The following is a 17071-nucleotide window of genomic DNA, read 5'->3' on the forward strand; positions in this document are numbered from 1 at the left end:
TCTGCAGCAGCCACTCTCTCCTTCTCTCCCTATTGGCTAAGGCTCTTAACATTTGCATCTCCTCTTCCTATAGGCTAAGACTCTTTACACCTGCATTGTGATGTCATAGAACTTTCTGATTATAGAAACAGAAACATGATGGCAGATAAAGGCCAAATGACCCATCATAGAAACATAGAAGATGACGGCAGAAAAGGGCTACAGCCCATCAAGTCTGCCCACTCTGCTTACCCAGCCCCTGTCTATGCCCTAATGACCCAATTTCCTTATCTTGACCCTCGTAGGGATCCCACATGGGTATCCCATTTATTCTTAAAGTCTGGCACGCTGTCTGCCTCGATCACCTGCACTGGAAGCTTGTTCCAATGATCAACCACTCTCTCTGTGAAGAAATACTTTCTGGTGTCGCCATGAAATTTTCCGCCCCTGAGTTTGAGCGGGTGCCCTCTTGTGGCCGAGGGTCCCTTGAGAAAGAAAATATCATCTTCCACTTCGACACGTCCCGTGAGGTACTTAAATGTTTCGATCATGTCTCCCCTCTCCCTACGTTCCTCGAGAGTGTAGAGCTGCAATTTGTTCAGTCTCTCTTCGTACGAGAGACCCTTGAGCCCCGAGATCATCCTGGTGGCCGTCTGCTGAACCGATTCAATTCTGTGCACCAAGTTTCTTTATTCTTTGATATACCGTTGATCAAACAGATACCTCAACGGTTTACAATAGTCACGCAAAAATCAGATCCAGCGTGGATCGCCGTTAGCGTTTTGAATGATTTTGTTTTTTTTGCTCAGACACAACATAGTCTCGAGAAACCAAAGCAGCATTTTGACTCCTGATGCAGGCTTTAGGGGCCAAAACACGAATCGTGTCGAGTCTTTTAAATGTCACCCATTGATTTCTGAAATAAAGGTTTCAGGTTTATTAAAAATTTGATATACTGCCTTATTAAAAATTCAAAGCGTTTTTACATAATATAAAAACAGAGTATAATAAAAACGTACATTAAAAACAAATTACAAACAATCAAATGCACCGACGAACATAAATTTACCGATACAAGATGGAGAAGGGCAGAAATTTGTATGAAGAGAAAGAGAAGGGAAGAGGGATCAAGACAAGGCTTTCAAACGTGACTCTTGCCGTCCAATTTGTGTGTCTCCATCGCTGTTGCCTTGTGGCAATTGACCATGCCATTGAAGTTAAAGTGAATAATTAATTTAAAAAAATTAAAAGTTAGGCACGGAATTTCAAATGGCGCCACGCGATGCCCAAGTGGAGGCACCTTCCTATGACTACTAGGGGTGGAGAATAGGCGTGCTTGATATATGTCACTAGGGGCTCCTTTTACAAAGGCGCGCTAGGGCCTTAACGTGCGGAATAGTGCGCGCTAAAATGCCGCGTGCGCTAGCCGCTACCGTCTCCTTTTGAGCAGGCGGTAGATTTTTGGTGCGCTAATCCGGTGCTAACCCGTAGCACACCTTCGTAAAAGGAGTCCTGGGTGTCTGAGTTAACGGCTGGTAAATTAGGCTTGGTAAAACCTGGCCTAATCTAATCTAATCTAAGGCTTGGTTTATATAACGAGTCATCATTCTAAGAAAGCTCGACTCGGTTTACAATAATTAACTTAACAAATAAAAACCATAAAAAATAAGACTAAATTTCGGGAAATTAATTTTTAAAGTGTTTAGCAAATAAAGTAGTTTTTAAAGATTTGCAAAAAAAATTGAAGTGAGCCGGAACTCCTTAAAAGAAATGGAAGATCATTCCAAAATTGAGAAAACTAAACTAAAAATCTTGACTCCTTTAATCCCTTTTTTGAAAGGAAGAGATAATTTAAATTGTTGGTTACCTCCAGGATGCCTAGGTGTCAGACAAATGGTCCATCCAGCCCAATATCCCATCTTCACAGTGTCCAATCCAGGTCACAAGTACCTGCAAAACCTCAAATAGTAGCAACATTCCATGCTACCGATCCAGGGGCAAGCAGTGGCTTCCACCATGTCTGTCTTAATAGCAGACTATGGACTTTTCCTCCGGGAACTTGTCCAAAACTTTTTTTTTAAAACCAACTACATTAACTGGAGCCCAAATGATGAAGTTAAGACTGTCTTATTTTGGTCACACCGTCACAAGAGAAAGCTCATTAGAGAAGGGCATCCTGTTTGGGAAGATTGAAGGGACCAGGCAAAGAGATGGCTGGGACATGTTGAAAACAACCGTGGGGATGACCCTGGACTAGCACAAAACCGATTTCTTTTTAGATCTGTAATTCATCAAGTCGTTAGGACTCGAAAATGATTTGATGGCATCTAACTACGTTAACCACTCTTACCACATCCTGTGACAAAGCGTTCCAGAGCTTAACTATTCTCTGAGTGAAAAAATATTTCCTCCCATTGGTTTTGAAAGTATTTCCTTTTAACTTCATCGAGTGTCCCCCTAGTCTTTGGAATTTTTGATGGAGTGAAAAACTGATCCACTTGTACCCATTCGACTCCACTCGGGATTTGGTAGACTTCAATCGTATCTCCCCTCAGCCATCTCTTTCAAGATGAAGAGCCCTCCATTATCTTGGTTGCTCTTCCTTGAACCTTTTCTGGTTCCACCCTATCTTTTTTTGAGATAAGGCGGTGCTAAGCATTCTAACATTTTGGCTCACCCTATTTACACAAGGATATTCTTGGCCTAAATGCCAGTGCCTAACTCAAAAACATGCCCATGACCTGCCCCTACCTTGCCCACTTTTAACTTAGAAACATAGAAACATAGAAAGATGACGGCAGATAAGGGCCATAGCCCATCAAGTCTGCCCACACCATTTACCCACCCTCTTAAGTCTACTGACCCCCTAAAGAATAATTGTAATTATACTGTCACTCTACTGACCCGCTCATTCAGTCCTAGTGACCCTATCCCTTGGCATGACCTCGTAGGGATCCCACATAGGTATCCCATTTGTTCTTGAAGTCTGAGATGCTGCGTGCCTCGACCACCTGCACTGGAAGCTCGTTCCAATGCTCAATCACTCTCTCCGTGAAGAAGTATTTCCTGGTGTCTCCACGAAACTTCCCTCCCCTGAGCTTGAGCGGATGTCCTCTTGTGGTCGAGGGTCCCCTGAGAAGAAAGATATCATCTTCCACCTCTACCCGTCCCGTGATGTACTTAAATGTCTCAATCATGTCTCCCCTCTCCCTACGCTCCTCGAGAGTGTAGAGCTGCAATTTGCTCAGTCTTTCTTCGTACGGGAGACCCTTTAGCCCCGAGACCATCCTGGTGGCCATCCGCTGAACCGATTCAACTCTGAGCACATCCTTACGGTAATGTGGCCTCCAGAATTGAACACAGTATTCCAGATGCGGTCTCACCATGGCTCTGTACAGTGGCATCATGACTTCAGGTTTCCTGTTGACGAAGCTTCTCTTGATACAACCTATCATTTGCCGTGCTTTAGATGAAGCCTTCTCCACTTGAGTGGCTGCTTTCATGTCAGCACTGATGATTACTCCTAAGTCTCGTTCTGCCGTAGTCCTGGATAAAGTTTCTCCATTCAGGGTGTAAGTTCTGCAAGGATTTCCGTTGCCGAGATGCATGACCTTACATTTCTTGGCGTTGAAGCCCAGCTGCCAGATCAAGGACCAACTTTCTAAAGTACGCAGGTCTTGCTCCATAGCATCCTGAAGATTACAGCCGTTTACTACATTGCATAGTTTGGCGTCATCAGCGAATAAGGTTACCTTGCCTTGGAGCCCTTGAGTCAGATCCCTAATGAATATGTTGAAGAGGAGTGGGCCCAGGACCGAACCCTGTGGCACTCCGCTGGTCACCTCCGACATTTTAGAAAGGGTACCGTTGACCACCACCCTCTGAAGTCTGCCACTAAGCCAATCTTTAACCCATGCAGTTAGAGTCTCTCCTAATCCCATAGATTTCATCTTGTTCAGCAGCCTGCGGTGTGGGACGCTGTCAAACGCTTTGCTGAAGTCCAGGTACACGACGTCCAAGGACTCTCCTGAGTCTAGTCTTCTTGTTACCCAGTCAAAGAAGCTTATTAGATTGGACTGGCATGACCTACCCTTGGTGAATCCATGTTGGCTGGGATCCCGGAGATTACCCTCGTTCAGGATCGTATCTAATTTGTACTTAATTAGTGTTTCCATGAGTTTGCACACTATTGAGGTGAGGCTTACCGGTCTATAGTTCGCAGCCTCAGCCTTGCAACCCTTTTTATGTAGAGGAACGACGTTGGCTGTTTTCCAGTCCAACGGAACTTTCCCCGTACTTAGTGAGAGATTGAAGAGCACCGCCAACGGTTCTGCCAGGACATCTCTCAATTCTCTGAGCACTCTTGGGTGTAAATTGTCCGGTCCCATGGCCTTGTTTACCTTTAGCCTTGCCAGTTCGTTGTAGACGTCCCCAGGAGTGAACTCAAAATTCTGAAACGGGTCATCCACGTCTTGTATTATCATCAACTGTGGTCCGTGTCCCGGTGCTTCGCAGGTGAAGACTGAGCAGAAATATTCATTTAGTAGTTCTGCTTTTTCTGAATCCGCCACCGCGTAGTTTCCGTCCGGTTGTCTAAGGCGTACTATACCATCTGTGTTCCTTTTCCTATCGCTGATATACCTAAAGAAGGATTTGTCCCCTTTTTTAATGTTTTTTGCCAGAGTTTCTTCCACTCGACGTTTGGCCTCCCTAACTGCTGTTTTGACCGCTGCAGATCTGGTCTTATATTCTACTTTAGTTTCTCTTCTCTGGGTGCGTTTGTAGGAAAGAAATGCTTTTTTCTTCTCCTTAATGAGGAGTGAGATCTCTTCAGTGAACCATTGGGGTTTGTTGTTTCTTTGCCGTTTATCTACTGATTTTATGTAGCGATTAGTTGCTTCGTGTATGGATGATTTCAGGTACGACCACATAGTTTCCACATTGCCGGTCTCTGCTTGGTCCTGTAGCGTCTGATGAACGTGATCTCCCATACGTGCGAAGTCGGCGCCCCGAAATTTGAGCACCTTTGTTTTTGTAATTGATTTAGGGGATCCTTTCCCAATGTTGAACCATACCATGTTATGGTCGCTGGAGGCTAGCGTATCTCCTATCGAGACCTCTGAGATGCTTTCCCCGTTTGTGAGTACCAGGTCTAGGATCGTCTGGGCCCTAGTGGGCTCCGTTACCATCTGTCTGTATGGAGTTCAGAAGCCTCCTGCTGCTGCTGGTTGCTGCTGAAAATGTCTTCCAGTCTGCATCAGGCATGTTGAAGTCCCCTAGCAGCACAGTGTCACCCCGTAGAGTTATATTCTCTATGTCTTCAATTAATTCTGCGTCCATGTTTTCCGGTTGTCTTGGAGGTCTGTATACCACACCAAGATACAGGCATTTTTTACTACCTCGTGCCAGGTTAACCCAGAGGGACTCCCCGGTATACTTGACATCAGTGATCCTGGTAGTTTTGATGTCTTCTTTAATGTATAGTGCTACCTCTCCACCTAACCTGCCCTCTCTGTCCTGACGAAGTAGATTGTACCCCGGTATAGCCATATCCCACCCATGTGCGTCAGTGAACCAAGTCTCGGATATTGCCACCACGTCCAGGTTGGCATCCCTTATTTCAGTTTCTAGTTCTAGAATTTTATTGCCTAAACTGTGTGCATTAACATACATGGCCCTCCACACTTTGTGTTTGCTGAGTCCCTGTAAGGCTATTCCTGACTGAGTCTGTGTGGCTCCAAGAGAACTGTTTGCATATTGGGTTCTTACCTCGGAATCTGAGTGTCGACTCGTCCCATCCGGATAGTTCCTTTCCACCCCAGTATATGAGTAGGTCCCCTCCCCCAACTTACCTAGTTTAAAGCCCTGCGAAGTAGGCGGGCTAGTCGGTGTCCGAAGATGTTCTTACCTCTGCTGGTCAAATGGAGTCCGTCTGGTCCCTGTAGTCCTTGCAGCGCCTCTCTATGATCCAGGAATCCGAAGTTCATATCTCGACACCATCCTCGTAGCCATTCGTTCGTTCTCAGGATGCACTTTGCACTTTGCACTTTGTCCCAGGTGCCTAACTATTGTAGAATCACGCTGACCGAGTTAGGCATCTAACTTTCAATTAACTCCAATTAGTGCCCATTAAGAGGTGTTGTATGTCAATTCTAACATACGAACATAAGAATTGCCGCTGCTGGGTCAGACTGGTGGTCCATTCTGCCCAGCAGAACGTTCATGCGCGGCCCTCAGGTCAAAGACTATGCTCTTAAATGAGTCCAGCCTCACCTGTGTACGTTCCAGTTTAGCAGGAACTTGTCCAACTTTGTCTTGAAACCCTGGAGGGTGTTTTCCCCTATAACAGACTCCGGAAGAGCGTTCCAGTTCTCTACCACTCTCCGGGTGAAGAAGAACTTCCTTACGTTTGTACGTAATCTATCCCCTTTCAATTTTAGAGAGTGCCCTCTTGTTCTCCCTATCTTGGAGAGGGTGAACAACCTGTCTTTATCTACTAAGTCTATTCCCTTCATTATCTTGAATGTTTCGATGATGTCCCCTCTCAGTCTCCTCTTTTCAAGGGAGAAGAGGCCCAATCTCTCACTGTACGGCAACTCCTCCAGCCCTTTAACCATCTTAGTCGCTCTTCTCTGGGCCCTTTTGAGTAGTACCGTGTCCTTTTTCATGTAGGGCGACCAGTGCTGTACGCAGTACTCCAGGTGAGGGCGTACCATGGCCCGGTACAGCGGCATGATAACATTCTTCGATCTGTTTGTGATCCCTTTCTTTGATCATTCCTAGCCTACAACTTAGCCTATTACTTAAGTTAGGCGCTACATCAGTGCCGATGTAGGCGCCAAAGTTTAGGCACACGTTACAGAATTTGGGGGTTTGCGTTTAAATTTAGGTGCGCTGTATAGAATTGTCCTTCGCATGTATATTTGGTGCCTTCATGCCGCTTTCCTCTTCTTCAACAGGACAGACCTAATATATTATTTCAAAAGAAGCATACCCAACATACCAAGAAATGAATCGTTGTGAGGGAATGAATTAGATGTGAAAAAGTGTGTAGTCATAAGCGATGGGCACCCCAACCCAAAGGCTGAAGCTCTATGCTTAAAAATCACTGACTTCTCCCACAGGATGCCCACCATCATAGGACACACTTTGTATGCTTAAATTCAATAAGTGAGTGCACAATAAATAAATGTGACAAAATCAAACGCTTCTTAAGCGATAATTATAAAGGTCTGCACTGGAAAAAAAAAAATATCTCGGTCAAAAGAGCACTTATCTTTAAAGTTCACCCGTGATTTCTCTGGATGGCAAATAATCCAGTTGGGTCTGCTGACTTCAGTTCCACGCGGTTCAAAATCTTAATACTTCTGCCGAATTACGCTGTCTTCCAGGGTTCCCAGTTGCGCCTTCTGACTTCGGTTCCACGCAGTTCAAAATCTAATCTTTATACCGCTGTCGAATTACGCTGTCTCCTAAGGTTCTACGGAGCTCGGTTTCAAGGCCCAACTGCCTCTTCTTCAGGAACCCGTATTCATTATTTAGCACCGGACGTTAGCTTTTATGCATGTCGTCGGGTGAACAAAAAGACACTACGTGCTTCTGCCTATGTATACCTTTCTTCTTACTAACCTGCACCATGTAATCACAGGCCACTCTGTGACCTCTTCTCCACCTGTATGTTGTAATCACTGATTGTACAGCTTTTCTTCACTGTGAACCGCCTAGAAGTCGCAAGATTATGACGGTATAGAAAAATAAAGTTATTATTATTATAAAAAGGCCCCGCAGGAACACTGCTAGAAGCAGGACTGCTCTGAAGACTTTTAAGCTGGGCAGAGGAAGGGCATTTACAGCCAGTAAAATCATTAGTTCCCCAGCTAAATGGGTTTGAAATTTGTTCTCAAAATGCATGATTTCTGTAGCACCATAAGACCCTGTTGGTGATTCAAAATAACTGCGTGGATACAGTCACTGGTTTACAAAGAAATCTCAGTGAATGACTTGCTTAAACCCAAATGTTGCTACCATTTGGGATTCTGCCAGGCATAGGCAGTGGAGCGGTTTTATTTGGGGGGGGGGGGGTCCAGGAGCTCCGGTAGCTCCCGAGTCCCCCACCCCCACCTCCCGGCGCAATAGTTTTAAATCTTCGGGCAGTCGTCGTGCAGCTTCCATGAGCAGGCCTGCCCCCCGGAAGTAGCATGAAGGGTTCCGGGGCAGGTCTTCTGTTGACGCTGCGCAGCGGCTGCTCGAAGATTTTAAATCATAACACCAGGAGACGGGAGGGAGGGCAGGCAACAATCGGTGACCGAATATTTGGGGGGAGACCATGGCCCCTGTGACCTCTCCCGTTCCGACGCCTATGCTGCCACGTACTTGTGACTTGGATCGGCCACTGTGGTAACGGGAGACTGGGCTAGAGGGACCATTGGTCTGACCCAGTATAGGATAGTCAAGCCACTGTGACATCACTGATGAGGTTGGCTCTTAGGCATTGGTGGAATGAGGCATTATGACATCACAATCTCAGCTCTGGAATGTTGCTACTCTTTGGGCTTCTGCCAGGTACTTGTGACCTGGATTGGCCACTCTGAAAACAGGATCCTGGGCTTGATGGACCACTGGTCTGACCCAGTATGGCTATTCTTATGTTCTTGAAGAAGTGGTGAAAAGGACCATGTACTACACCCCTGTCCTTCTCAGAACATAAGAACCTATGGACTGGGCATGGAGCAAGAGAAAAGCAGGTCAGGTACAGGAGAGGAGATCAATCTTATAAGTGCCCATAGGATACCAGCATCACGGATGACCATTTCTGGGTGAAAGCCATCACAGGGAATCTGGTTAACCACCGTCTGTGCATCGGTCTTCTAGGCAAAACAGCATTAAAGCCCTTCATCAGTCAGAGCCTCGTGTCTTAACTGTTGTTCCAACACTGACTTTGGTTTGGTGGCTTGGGACAAAGACGTGTATTTCTTGGCCTTACGAGGTGTGCGTGTCTGGACGGCATATGTCCAGCTATCGAGTAAGAGGCGTGTGAGTGTATACCGACTGTGGAATAGCAAGCATGCTTGGGCGTTGCGGGTGCAGGGTTGCGTTTGTGTACTGGACCGACTAACAGTTGTGCTTGTTTTCTTGCCTGCAAAGTGTGTGAGTCTGTATACAATCTCAAACAATGCACACAAAGCCACATCTATGCTCTGGAGCGTACAAACCATTGCTACCATTCCAGGCTCTGAAATCAACCGATGAATTTCTATCAGAGCAAATGAACTATATTCCCCATTTACATCAGGTCCCAGCAGGATGACGTCAAGACAGAAACCTCTCGCCTACAGTCTGAGCGGACGGCTGTATATCCCGACTTCCATCCGATCAACTGGACAGAGTTAAAAATGAACAGGAACTGTAATACATTTTTTTGGGGTGAGCTGCATTCTTATCCATTTCAGAATCTCTGTTCTCTTTTTCAGATTTTTTAAGAAAAGTTGTCAGTAAGAAGGATGTCCGTCCCCTTTCGGGATCTTCCGGCACAACCTTCCTTTATGGTGCTAAATTGCTTTTTTCGACTTTCCCCGGATTACGGGGGGATTCAGAAGAGAGAGGCAGGAGGTGGGGCACGGGCCGCTGGACTTTGCACTCACGGCGAGGTTGCGGCGGGAGTGTGGCTGTGAGATGACGCCGAGGGAGGCTGGTTTTGGGCTGCGGTCGGACTGGACCGGCTCTGAGAACTGCTAGAGCTTCCGCTGGTGCTGTTGTTGTTGCTGGAGCCTGCAGGGATGACAGGTCTGCGTGCAAAGAGGACGCCTGTGGGGTAGAGACAGAAAAACATTACTTACAGTATAATGGAATCCTCTTTCTCTATGCAAACACGGCAGCATACAGGGGTATTGTTTGATATGCAAAAGGCTTAGGGTATGAGCCCGAGCCCAGGCAGTCCCCCCCCCTAGCCTCCTCCCTCCAGAAGCGTAGCCAGGCCTCAGTTTCTGGGTGGGCCTGGCCCACGCATTTTCACTCTGCCTCTCTCCTCCTTCCCACTGAAACACTATAACAAAAATACCTTGGCTGGCGGAGATCCCGTGGGCCCAGCCAGCTGAAAACTCCACTTTGGAGTCCTGAGCAGGCTCATCCTTCCATCAGCATCATGTTTCGTGCTTTCCTTCCCTGCCCCCCCCCCTCCCCAAGTACATGCTCAGTTCAACCAGCATCCCCCATGCATGAGGTGCCAAGTGAACTGAGCAGACGTGGGAGGAAGGGGGCATGTTGGCTCTGGCAGCTAGAAACACGCTGCTGACTGCCAGAAGGATGAGTCTCCTGAGGGCTCCGGAAAGGGCACTTCAGCTGGCAAGATCCAAGGATCCCCATCAGCTACATTAAAAACATGCATTGCCACTTGGTTTGATTCAGCCGGTGTCAGGTCAAAAACGCGCCGGGACAAAGGCGCGCCCAGACAATTGAGCGCAGCGCGCGCCGCCGCACCGCTCTAAATTACTGTTTTTAGAGCTCCGACGGGGGGTGTGTGTGGGGGGGACCCCCCCCCCCACTTTACTTAATAGACATCGCGCCGCGTTGTGGGGGGTTGTAACCCCCCACATTTTACTGAAAACTTCACTTTTTCCCTGTTTTTAGGGAAAAAGTTCAGTTTACAGTAAAATGTGGAGGGTTACAACCCCCCAAGCCCCCCACAACGCCGGCGCGATGTCTATTAAGTAAAGTGGGGGGGTTCCCCAACAAAACCCCCCATCGGAGCCCCTAAAAACTGTAATTTAGAGCGGTGCGGCGGCGCGCACGCTTTTGTCTTTCGCGCCGTTGTCTATGAACCGATTCAGCCTATTGAATCAATTTTTCAATATTTGATTCAATTCACTTTTCCTGCCGAATTGGGCATTTTTTTCCCCCCCCCCAAACGTCCTGGCAGGTTTATTTTGTAGTCTTTCCACCCTCTCCCTCCTTTGCCCTTTCTAACCCATGCCGGCGCTGTGGTGTAAACAAAATCAACAACAACAACAAAAAGACCTTTCCTCTCTCTGTTAGGTCCTAGCTCACGCTCGCTGTCTAACAGTAGCTCTGGCAGGAGATACATTTTAAATCCGACATATTGTAATCACAAAATAGAAAATTAAATGATTTTTTTCCACCTTCCACTGTCATATCCAACCTTTGTTTCTTTCCCACTGTCTACCATCTCTCTCTCTCCCCCCTGTTTTGTGCCCCGGGTTAAACCTCTCTATTCCCCTCCATGCAGCATCTCTCCTTTCCTCCCCTCCATTATCATGTGCAACATTTCTTTCTCTCTCCTCATGTACCATCTCCCCCTGCCCTCCACCCTTTGTCCTACATGTCTCCATCTCTCTTCTCCATGCATGTCTCCCTCCCCTCCACCATATGCAGGATTTCTCCCTCTCACCCCTTTCTACCTCTTTGTTTCATCTCTCCCTTCCTCTCCTCCACCCCAACAATTCTTCCTCTCTCCTTTCTTCCCCCATGTGCACCATCTTTCCTCCCCTCCCACCCTTCCAACCCTCCTTCCCATCCCCCTGTGCAGCAGCACCCCATTAACCCTCCCACCATGAGACCCGACATACCTCCGAGGCCTCCTAAAGCAGCAGCAGCAGCGGTGGCACTTTGAATGGGCTTTCCTCTGCCGCATCACTGATGATGTCATCAGTGACACAGCAGAGGGAAGGCCTCAGTGGGGAAGGCCGCAAAGCAGCCCATTCAGAGTGACACCGCCGCTGCTGTTTTAGGAGGCGTCGGAGGTATGTCAGGTCTCACAAGGGTTGGGGGGTGGTCCCTGAATTGGGAGTCTGGTTTTCTCAGACAACGAATCGATTCACTGACGTGAATAGGTGAACTGATGCGAATCAGGCAGCACTAGTGTGAACTACTCAGATGGCTTCACTGATAGGCAGTATAGATATTTTCCCAGAGACATTTGTCTTTAAACCAGCCCCGTTTAATCCCAGGTTAATATGTGGCCCAGTTCCTAACTGTGTGTTAACCTCTATCCCAAGTTATAGTTGGGGCTCTCTTAACCCTTTTAATAATAATAACTTTATTCTTCTATACCGCCATAGTCAGATGACTTCTAGGTGGTTCACATTGAAGAGGACTGGACAATCAGCGAATTACAGAATGCAAAAAGTGGGGGTACAACATATTACACAAGAACTAGACAGATGGAAAATATAAATTTATGAATTTAGGGTGGCTTCTGTTTAGGAGATGAATCTGTCAAACAGTACGGTTTTGATTACTCTCCGAAATGCGCCGTAGGACCCCAACTTTTAGGATTCAGAATGAATATTTTCCCAAATATTTAATCAGACTACTTATTCGGTGGTGTTTGTTGAGCACCTGGCTGAGAAGACGCAGCAGGAGTGAGATGGTAGCCGGTAATGCCAAACGAGGACCTTGGTCCGCAAACGCAAAAGAAAATCATTTGTATCTGAAAAGCGACTGTTTTCCTTCACAGCTGTTTTCGTCCTTCATCCGAGGGCAGAATCAATTATCATCAGCTGTGGGAAGTGCACCGTGCTTCAAACCAATAAGACATCCACCCGGCCTATTAGGCTACCACCAGGGCCCTACTACAGACCGACTCCAGCTGGCTTTCAATCCGCTAGGGTGAAATGATCATTTAAGGTGTTGATGACACTGCCGAAATTCACTTTTTACAAACACTGAGCACGTAACTCATATCCCCTGCTCTGTGAAGCAAGGTTCTGTTCTCCACTTAAAAATGACATCGTTGCCTTTGCAGGGCCTGTTCATCCGACGCCAAGTACGCCCTGGAAACGCGGCTTTCTGCTAAACGTTTCACTCTTATCGTCCATTCAAATCCCACGTGCATATTCACGCACTGTTTCACAGACCCCTGATGAAGGCCGTTTAGTTAAAACATGGCCATGTAAGGTCCGCCTTCAATCAAAATGTATATCTTTGGGATTGAAATCTTGGCCAAGAAAAGAACACTACTACATGTTACAACCCCCTATAGACCGTTATAAATGCCAGCTTTTCTTATGACGGGAATAGCCATACAGATGATAACAATTGGAAGAACTATGATCGACTTAACTTTCCTTTCTGGTGGGCGAACTTATGCTCCAGCTACAAATATGAAAAAACTAATATTTAAGCCCATTACATTAACGGGTGCTAGAATAGATGTGTAGACTTTTAGCACAATGGGTCGCTGAGGCGTTTCTTTCTTTCTTACTTTATGTTTTTTATCTCTCTCCCTGCCCCCCTTTCTTTCTGTCTCTGTCCCCCTGTGTGTCTCTGTCTCTTCCCTGGCCCCCTGTCTTACTGTCTCTCTCCCTGGCTGTCTGTCAATCTTTCTTTGTTTCTGTATCTTCTCCCTTCGCGAGTGTGGGGAAGTTGTAGGCGCGCATGCGCACTCCTTCTAGCCACGGACATACGGAACACGCACATAGGAGTGCGCATGCGCCGTTTAGGGTTTTATTATGTTACATTAACGGGTACTAGAATATATGTCTGTCTATCTCCCTCCCACTGACTCTCTCTCTCTCCCTGGCCCCCTTTCTCTGTTTGTCTTTCTGTCCCTCTCCCTGCCCCTGTGTCTTTCTTTCTTTCTGTCTCCCTCCCTCCCGCTGTCTGTCTGTCATTTTTCCCCATTTCCCTGTGCAGCAGCATTTCCATCCCACTTCCCTATACAGCAGCAACAGCATTTCCCTCCTATCCCCCCCTTTCCTGTGCAGAAGCAGCAGCAGTATTATCCTTCCCCTCCAAGTCCCTGTGTAGCAGTAGCAGCATTTTCCCCCACCTCCCTTCTCTTACTTTCTCTTCCCTTACCCTTCCCTGCTCTGTTCGGCCCCTCCCCCTTCTTTTACTGTCGTTGTCCTGCTCGATCTGGCCTGCTCCTGACCCTCCCACCTCCGACAAACCTCCAGGCTCCAGCCGCGTAGGCAGCACTTTAAACACGCTACTTCGCGGCCTTCTACTGCCGATTTCCTCTCCCGCGTCTGTCTCCGATGATGTCATCAGTGACGCGGCAGAGGAAATCGGCAGTAGAAGGGCGTGAAACAGCGTGTTTATAGTGATGCCTATGCTGCTGGAGCCGGGAGGTTTGTGGAGGGTCAACGGGCGGAGCGGGGCTGCTCTCCACCACTCAGTTGCTGCTACTGGAATGCAAACAGAACCGCGAGTGTGGGGCAGTTGTAGTCGCGCATGCGCACTTCTTCAGGCCACGGACATACGGAACACGCAAGTAGAAGTGCGCATGCGCGGCTTAGGGTTTTATTATAGAGATGAATGCTGAAATTTTGGGGCCTAGTAATGTATTTAACTTGGTGTGGGGCCCATTGGCATCTTTTATTGTTTCTATATAGTTGTCTTTTATTTTGTCTAATTTCCTTACACATCCAGGGTGGGAATAGGGTATTATTTTAAATAAGAATGGGTTATTGGAAGAATAATTGCATTTTTATAATCGATTAAATAAAGGGGTTGGGGGGGAATATTACTTTCAATTATTTGTAATTTCAAAGTGCTTTTCTTGATTTGTTATATGTTCAGATTCATATGTAATGCATTGTTACTACTTGAAAATCAATAAAGATTTATAAAATAAAAAAAAAGAACCTACTCCGGCTGATACAGAACACTGCAGCAAAACTCATATGCTACATATCAAGATTTGACCATATCACACCACTGCTACACTGGTTACTGATAGAAAACAGAATAGAATTTAAACTATGCTATTTAGCATTTAAAACGCTATACGGTGATGTCCCTAATAGCTTCCCCAGATTTAATATTAGATAAATCTGTGGACTAACGTAACTGTAACAGCCTGATCCTATCATTCCCAACCCAGACGAATAATACAAGTCACCCTCCTCCTCCAGTGCCTTCTTGGACTGGTGTCGAGAGGTAGATCTGGGCGTCATCAGCCTATAGGTGATACAGGGCCCCGAGGGAAGAGTTTTCACGAGTACACAAGGGTCTCGGCAATTTCGAGTGCGGGGCTGTCATTCTGGAACAAACTGACAGGGCCATTGAGAGCAAAAGTTCAAGAAAGGATTGAAAACGACTTTGTTTGTAGAGGCGTTTAAACGAATGAATATTAATACTTTATGGAGACGTTGACATTATTGTATGTGAAGGTATTATAGTGAACTAGTGTTTAAGCCCGTTACATTAACGGGTGCTAGAGTACATGTCTGTCTGTCTGGTTTTTTTTAAATTTGTCTCTCTCTCCTTGGATGTTGTCTGTCTGTCTGTCATTCTTTCTGTCTGTCTCTCCCTGGCCCCCTGTCTGTCTATCTTTATTTCTAACTCTATCCTCTTCCCTCAATCCTGCATGTGCCTTTTTTTTCTTTCTCCTCCCCACTTCCTTCCAATGTCTGTTCCCCCTGTCCCTCAGACTTCCATTCAGCGGCTGTCCCTCCTCTCCCCCACACTTCCATTCAGTGTCTGTCTCCCTCTCTCTACCCCTTCTATCTACTGTTCACCCTCTGTCTTGCCCCTTCCATTCACTGCCCTCTCTTCTCTTTCTATCCAGTGTCCGCCCTCTCTCTCTCTGTTCCATATGGCATCTCCTCCTTCCTTTCCCCCTGGTCTGGCATATATTCCTCCTTCCCTCCATGCCCTGCCATCTCTTCTTCCCTCCAAGCCATTCTCTCCCCCTCTGCTCCCTTTCCTCCTTGAACTTCATCGGGCAGCAGCAGCATTCACAATTCATTGCTGTTGCTGTCTTCAGGTCTTCCTCTCTCGGGTCTTTATGAAAACAGAAAGTAGGCAGGACCCGCCAGAGAGGAAGGCCTGAAGCTGGCAACAGCAACGAATTGTAAACGCTGCTGCTGCCCGAAGAAGCCAGGCCTTGAAGCACCCGAGGCAGACCGCTTCTCTCCCCTCCCAGCCCAACCCCCACTGACTCGTTTCTGGCCGGCTCCCTTACTCTTTCCGATCCCCGCCTGCGTCGCATGACACACTTCTTCGCCACCATCGACATGCCTGCATGCGCCGGAAGCCTGAAGACGTCGGAAGCAGTTTCACCCTGAGCGCAGCGGTGGCTACCGCGGCCGGAAATTGGGGTGGCGAGGACGTGTATCAGGAGACTGTGAAGGTGTTGGCGGGCAGTGGCGCTCCACGAAGCCCTTCTCCCGGCAGCCGCCGCCAGCACCAATCGGGACGGCAAGGACACAGGCAGGGAGAGAGCTTGCCTGCGCTTCCTCCAGCGGTTGGTGAGTGAGGGCGGGAGGAGGGGAGTGGCTAGAATGATCCTTGCCGTCGCATTCTAAAATGGAACACGGCCTCGGATCTGAAATCACAGCGGCAGGGATCACGCAGTTTTAAAAGCGCATGCGCGGGGAAGGTTTTATTATATAGGATGAAGATTATTATTATCCTTGTATGTATGCCCTAATAGTATGATCGCACTTTGTAAGCCGTTTAGGTGTGAGCGGGTAAGAAACATTTTAAATAAATAAAGAGGGGGAGAGAGAGCAAAGAAGAGGTCCTAAGACAGAACCCCGGGGTACGCCAACTGCAAGTGGGATAGCAGCAGAGGAAGACTCACCAACGCATACACTAAAGGTATGACGGGAGAGGTAGGAGGCAAAGCAGGAGAGGACAGATTCGCGGAATCCAAGCGAGGAGAGCGTATCAAGGAGTAAGCGGTAATTAACAATACCAGACATTCTGCCTGTTATTTGGTCAGCTAAGCGCAAAGACCCAGTGGGAGTTAGCCAGTTATCTCAGGCGAATATTAGCGTTTAGCAGCTAAAACGTAGCGGGCTATATCGCCAGTTTTAAATGCCGACCGGTCACTCAAATAGCTGGTCTCTCTTGGGCCGCTAGAACTTAACCAGCCAGCACTTAAAATCAACTTAGCCAGCTGAGTGTGAACCAGCCCAAAATAGACTGGATTTTCAATGCCGGTCACTGGAAACAGCACCGCATTGAATATCCAGGCTCAGCGCCAACCGTGGCAGTTAGTTGGCCTCACGCTCACTGCCTCAGTATCGGCTCCAATCATGTTTTACCTGGATATTAGCCCTGCTCTCGGTCCCAAGCTGATATGCTGAACCAATTACAATGTCCTTCCCTGAAGAAGACTTGAAAC

At 47.3% G+C, this 17071-nt stretch overlaps 1 protein-coding gene across 2 annotated transcripts in view; it reads right to left on the reverse strand.

Moving 5' to 3' along the window:
- Positions 1 to 8707: 8707 nt before the first annotated feature.
- Positions 8708 to 17071, reverse strand: part of ARID3C (AT-rich interaction domain 3C) — a 509756-nt gene continuing 501392 nt past the window's right edge. For both annotated transcript variants that reach the window (XM_033935644.1, XM_033935635.1), the window contains exon 8: positions 8708 to 9783. In XM_033935644.1, coding sequence (XP_033791535.1) covers positions 9617 to 9783 — 167 coding nt within the window. In that variant the 3' untranslated portion in view covers positions 8708 to 9616. The remainder of the gene's footprint in view (positions 9784 to 17071) is intronic.

This window comes from Geotrypetes seraphini, chromosome 1 (assembly GCF_902459505.1).
Source record: "Geotrypetes seraphini chromosome 1, aGeoSer1.1, whole genome shotgun sequence".
In the NCBI taxonomy this organism is placed as follows: Eukaryota; Metazoa; Chordata; class Amphibia; order Gymnophiona; family Dermophiidae; genus Geotrypetes; species Geotrypetes seraphini.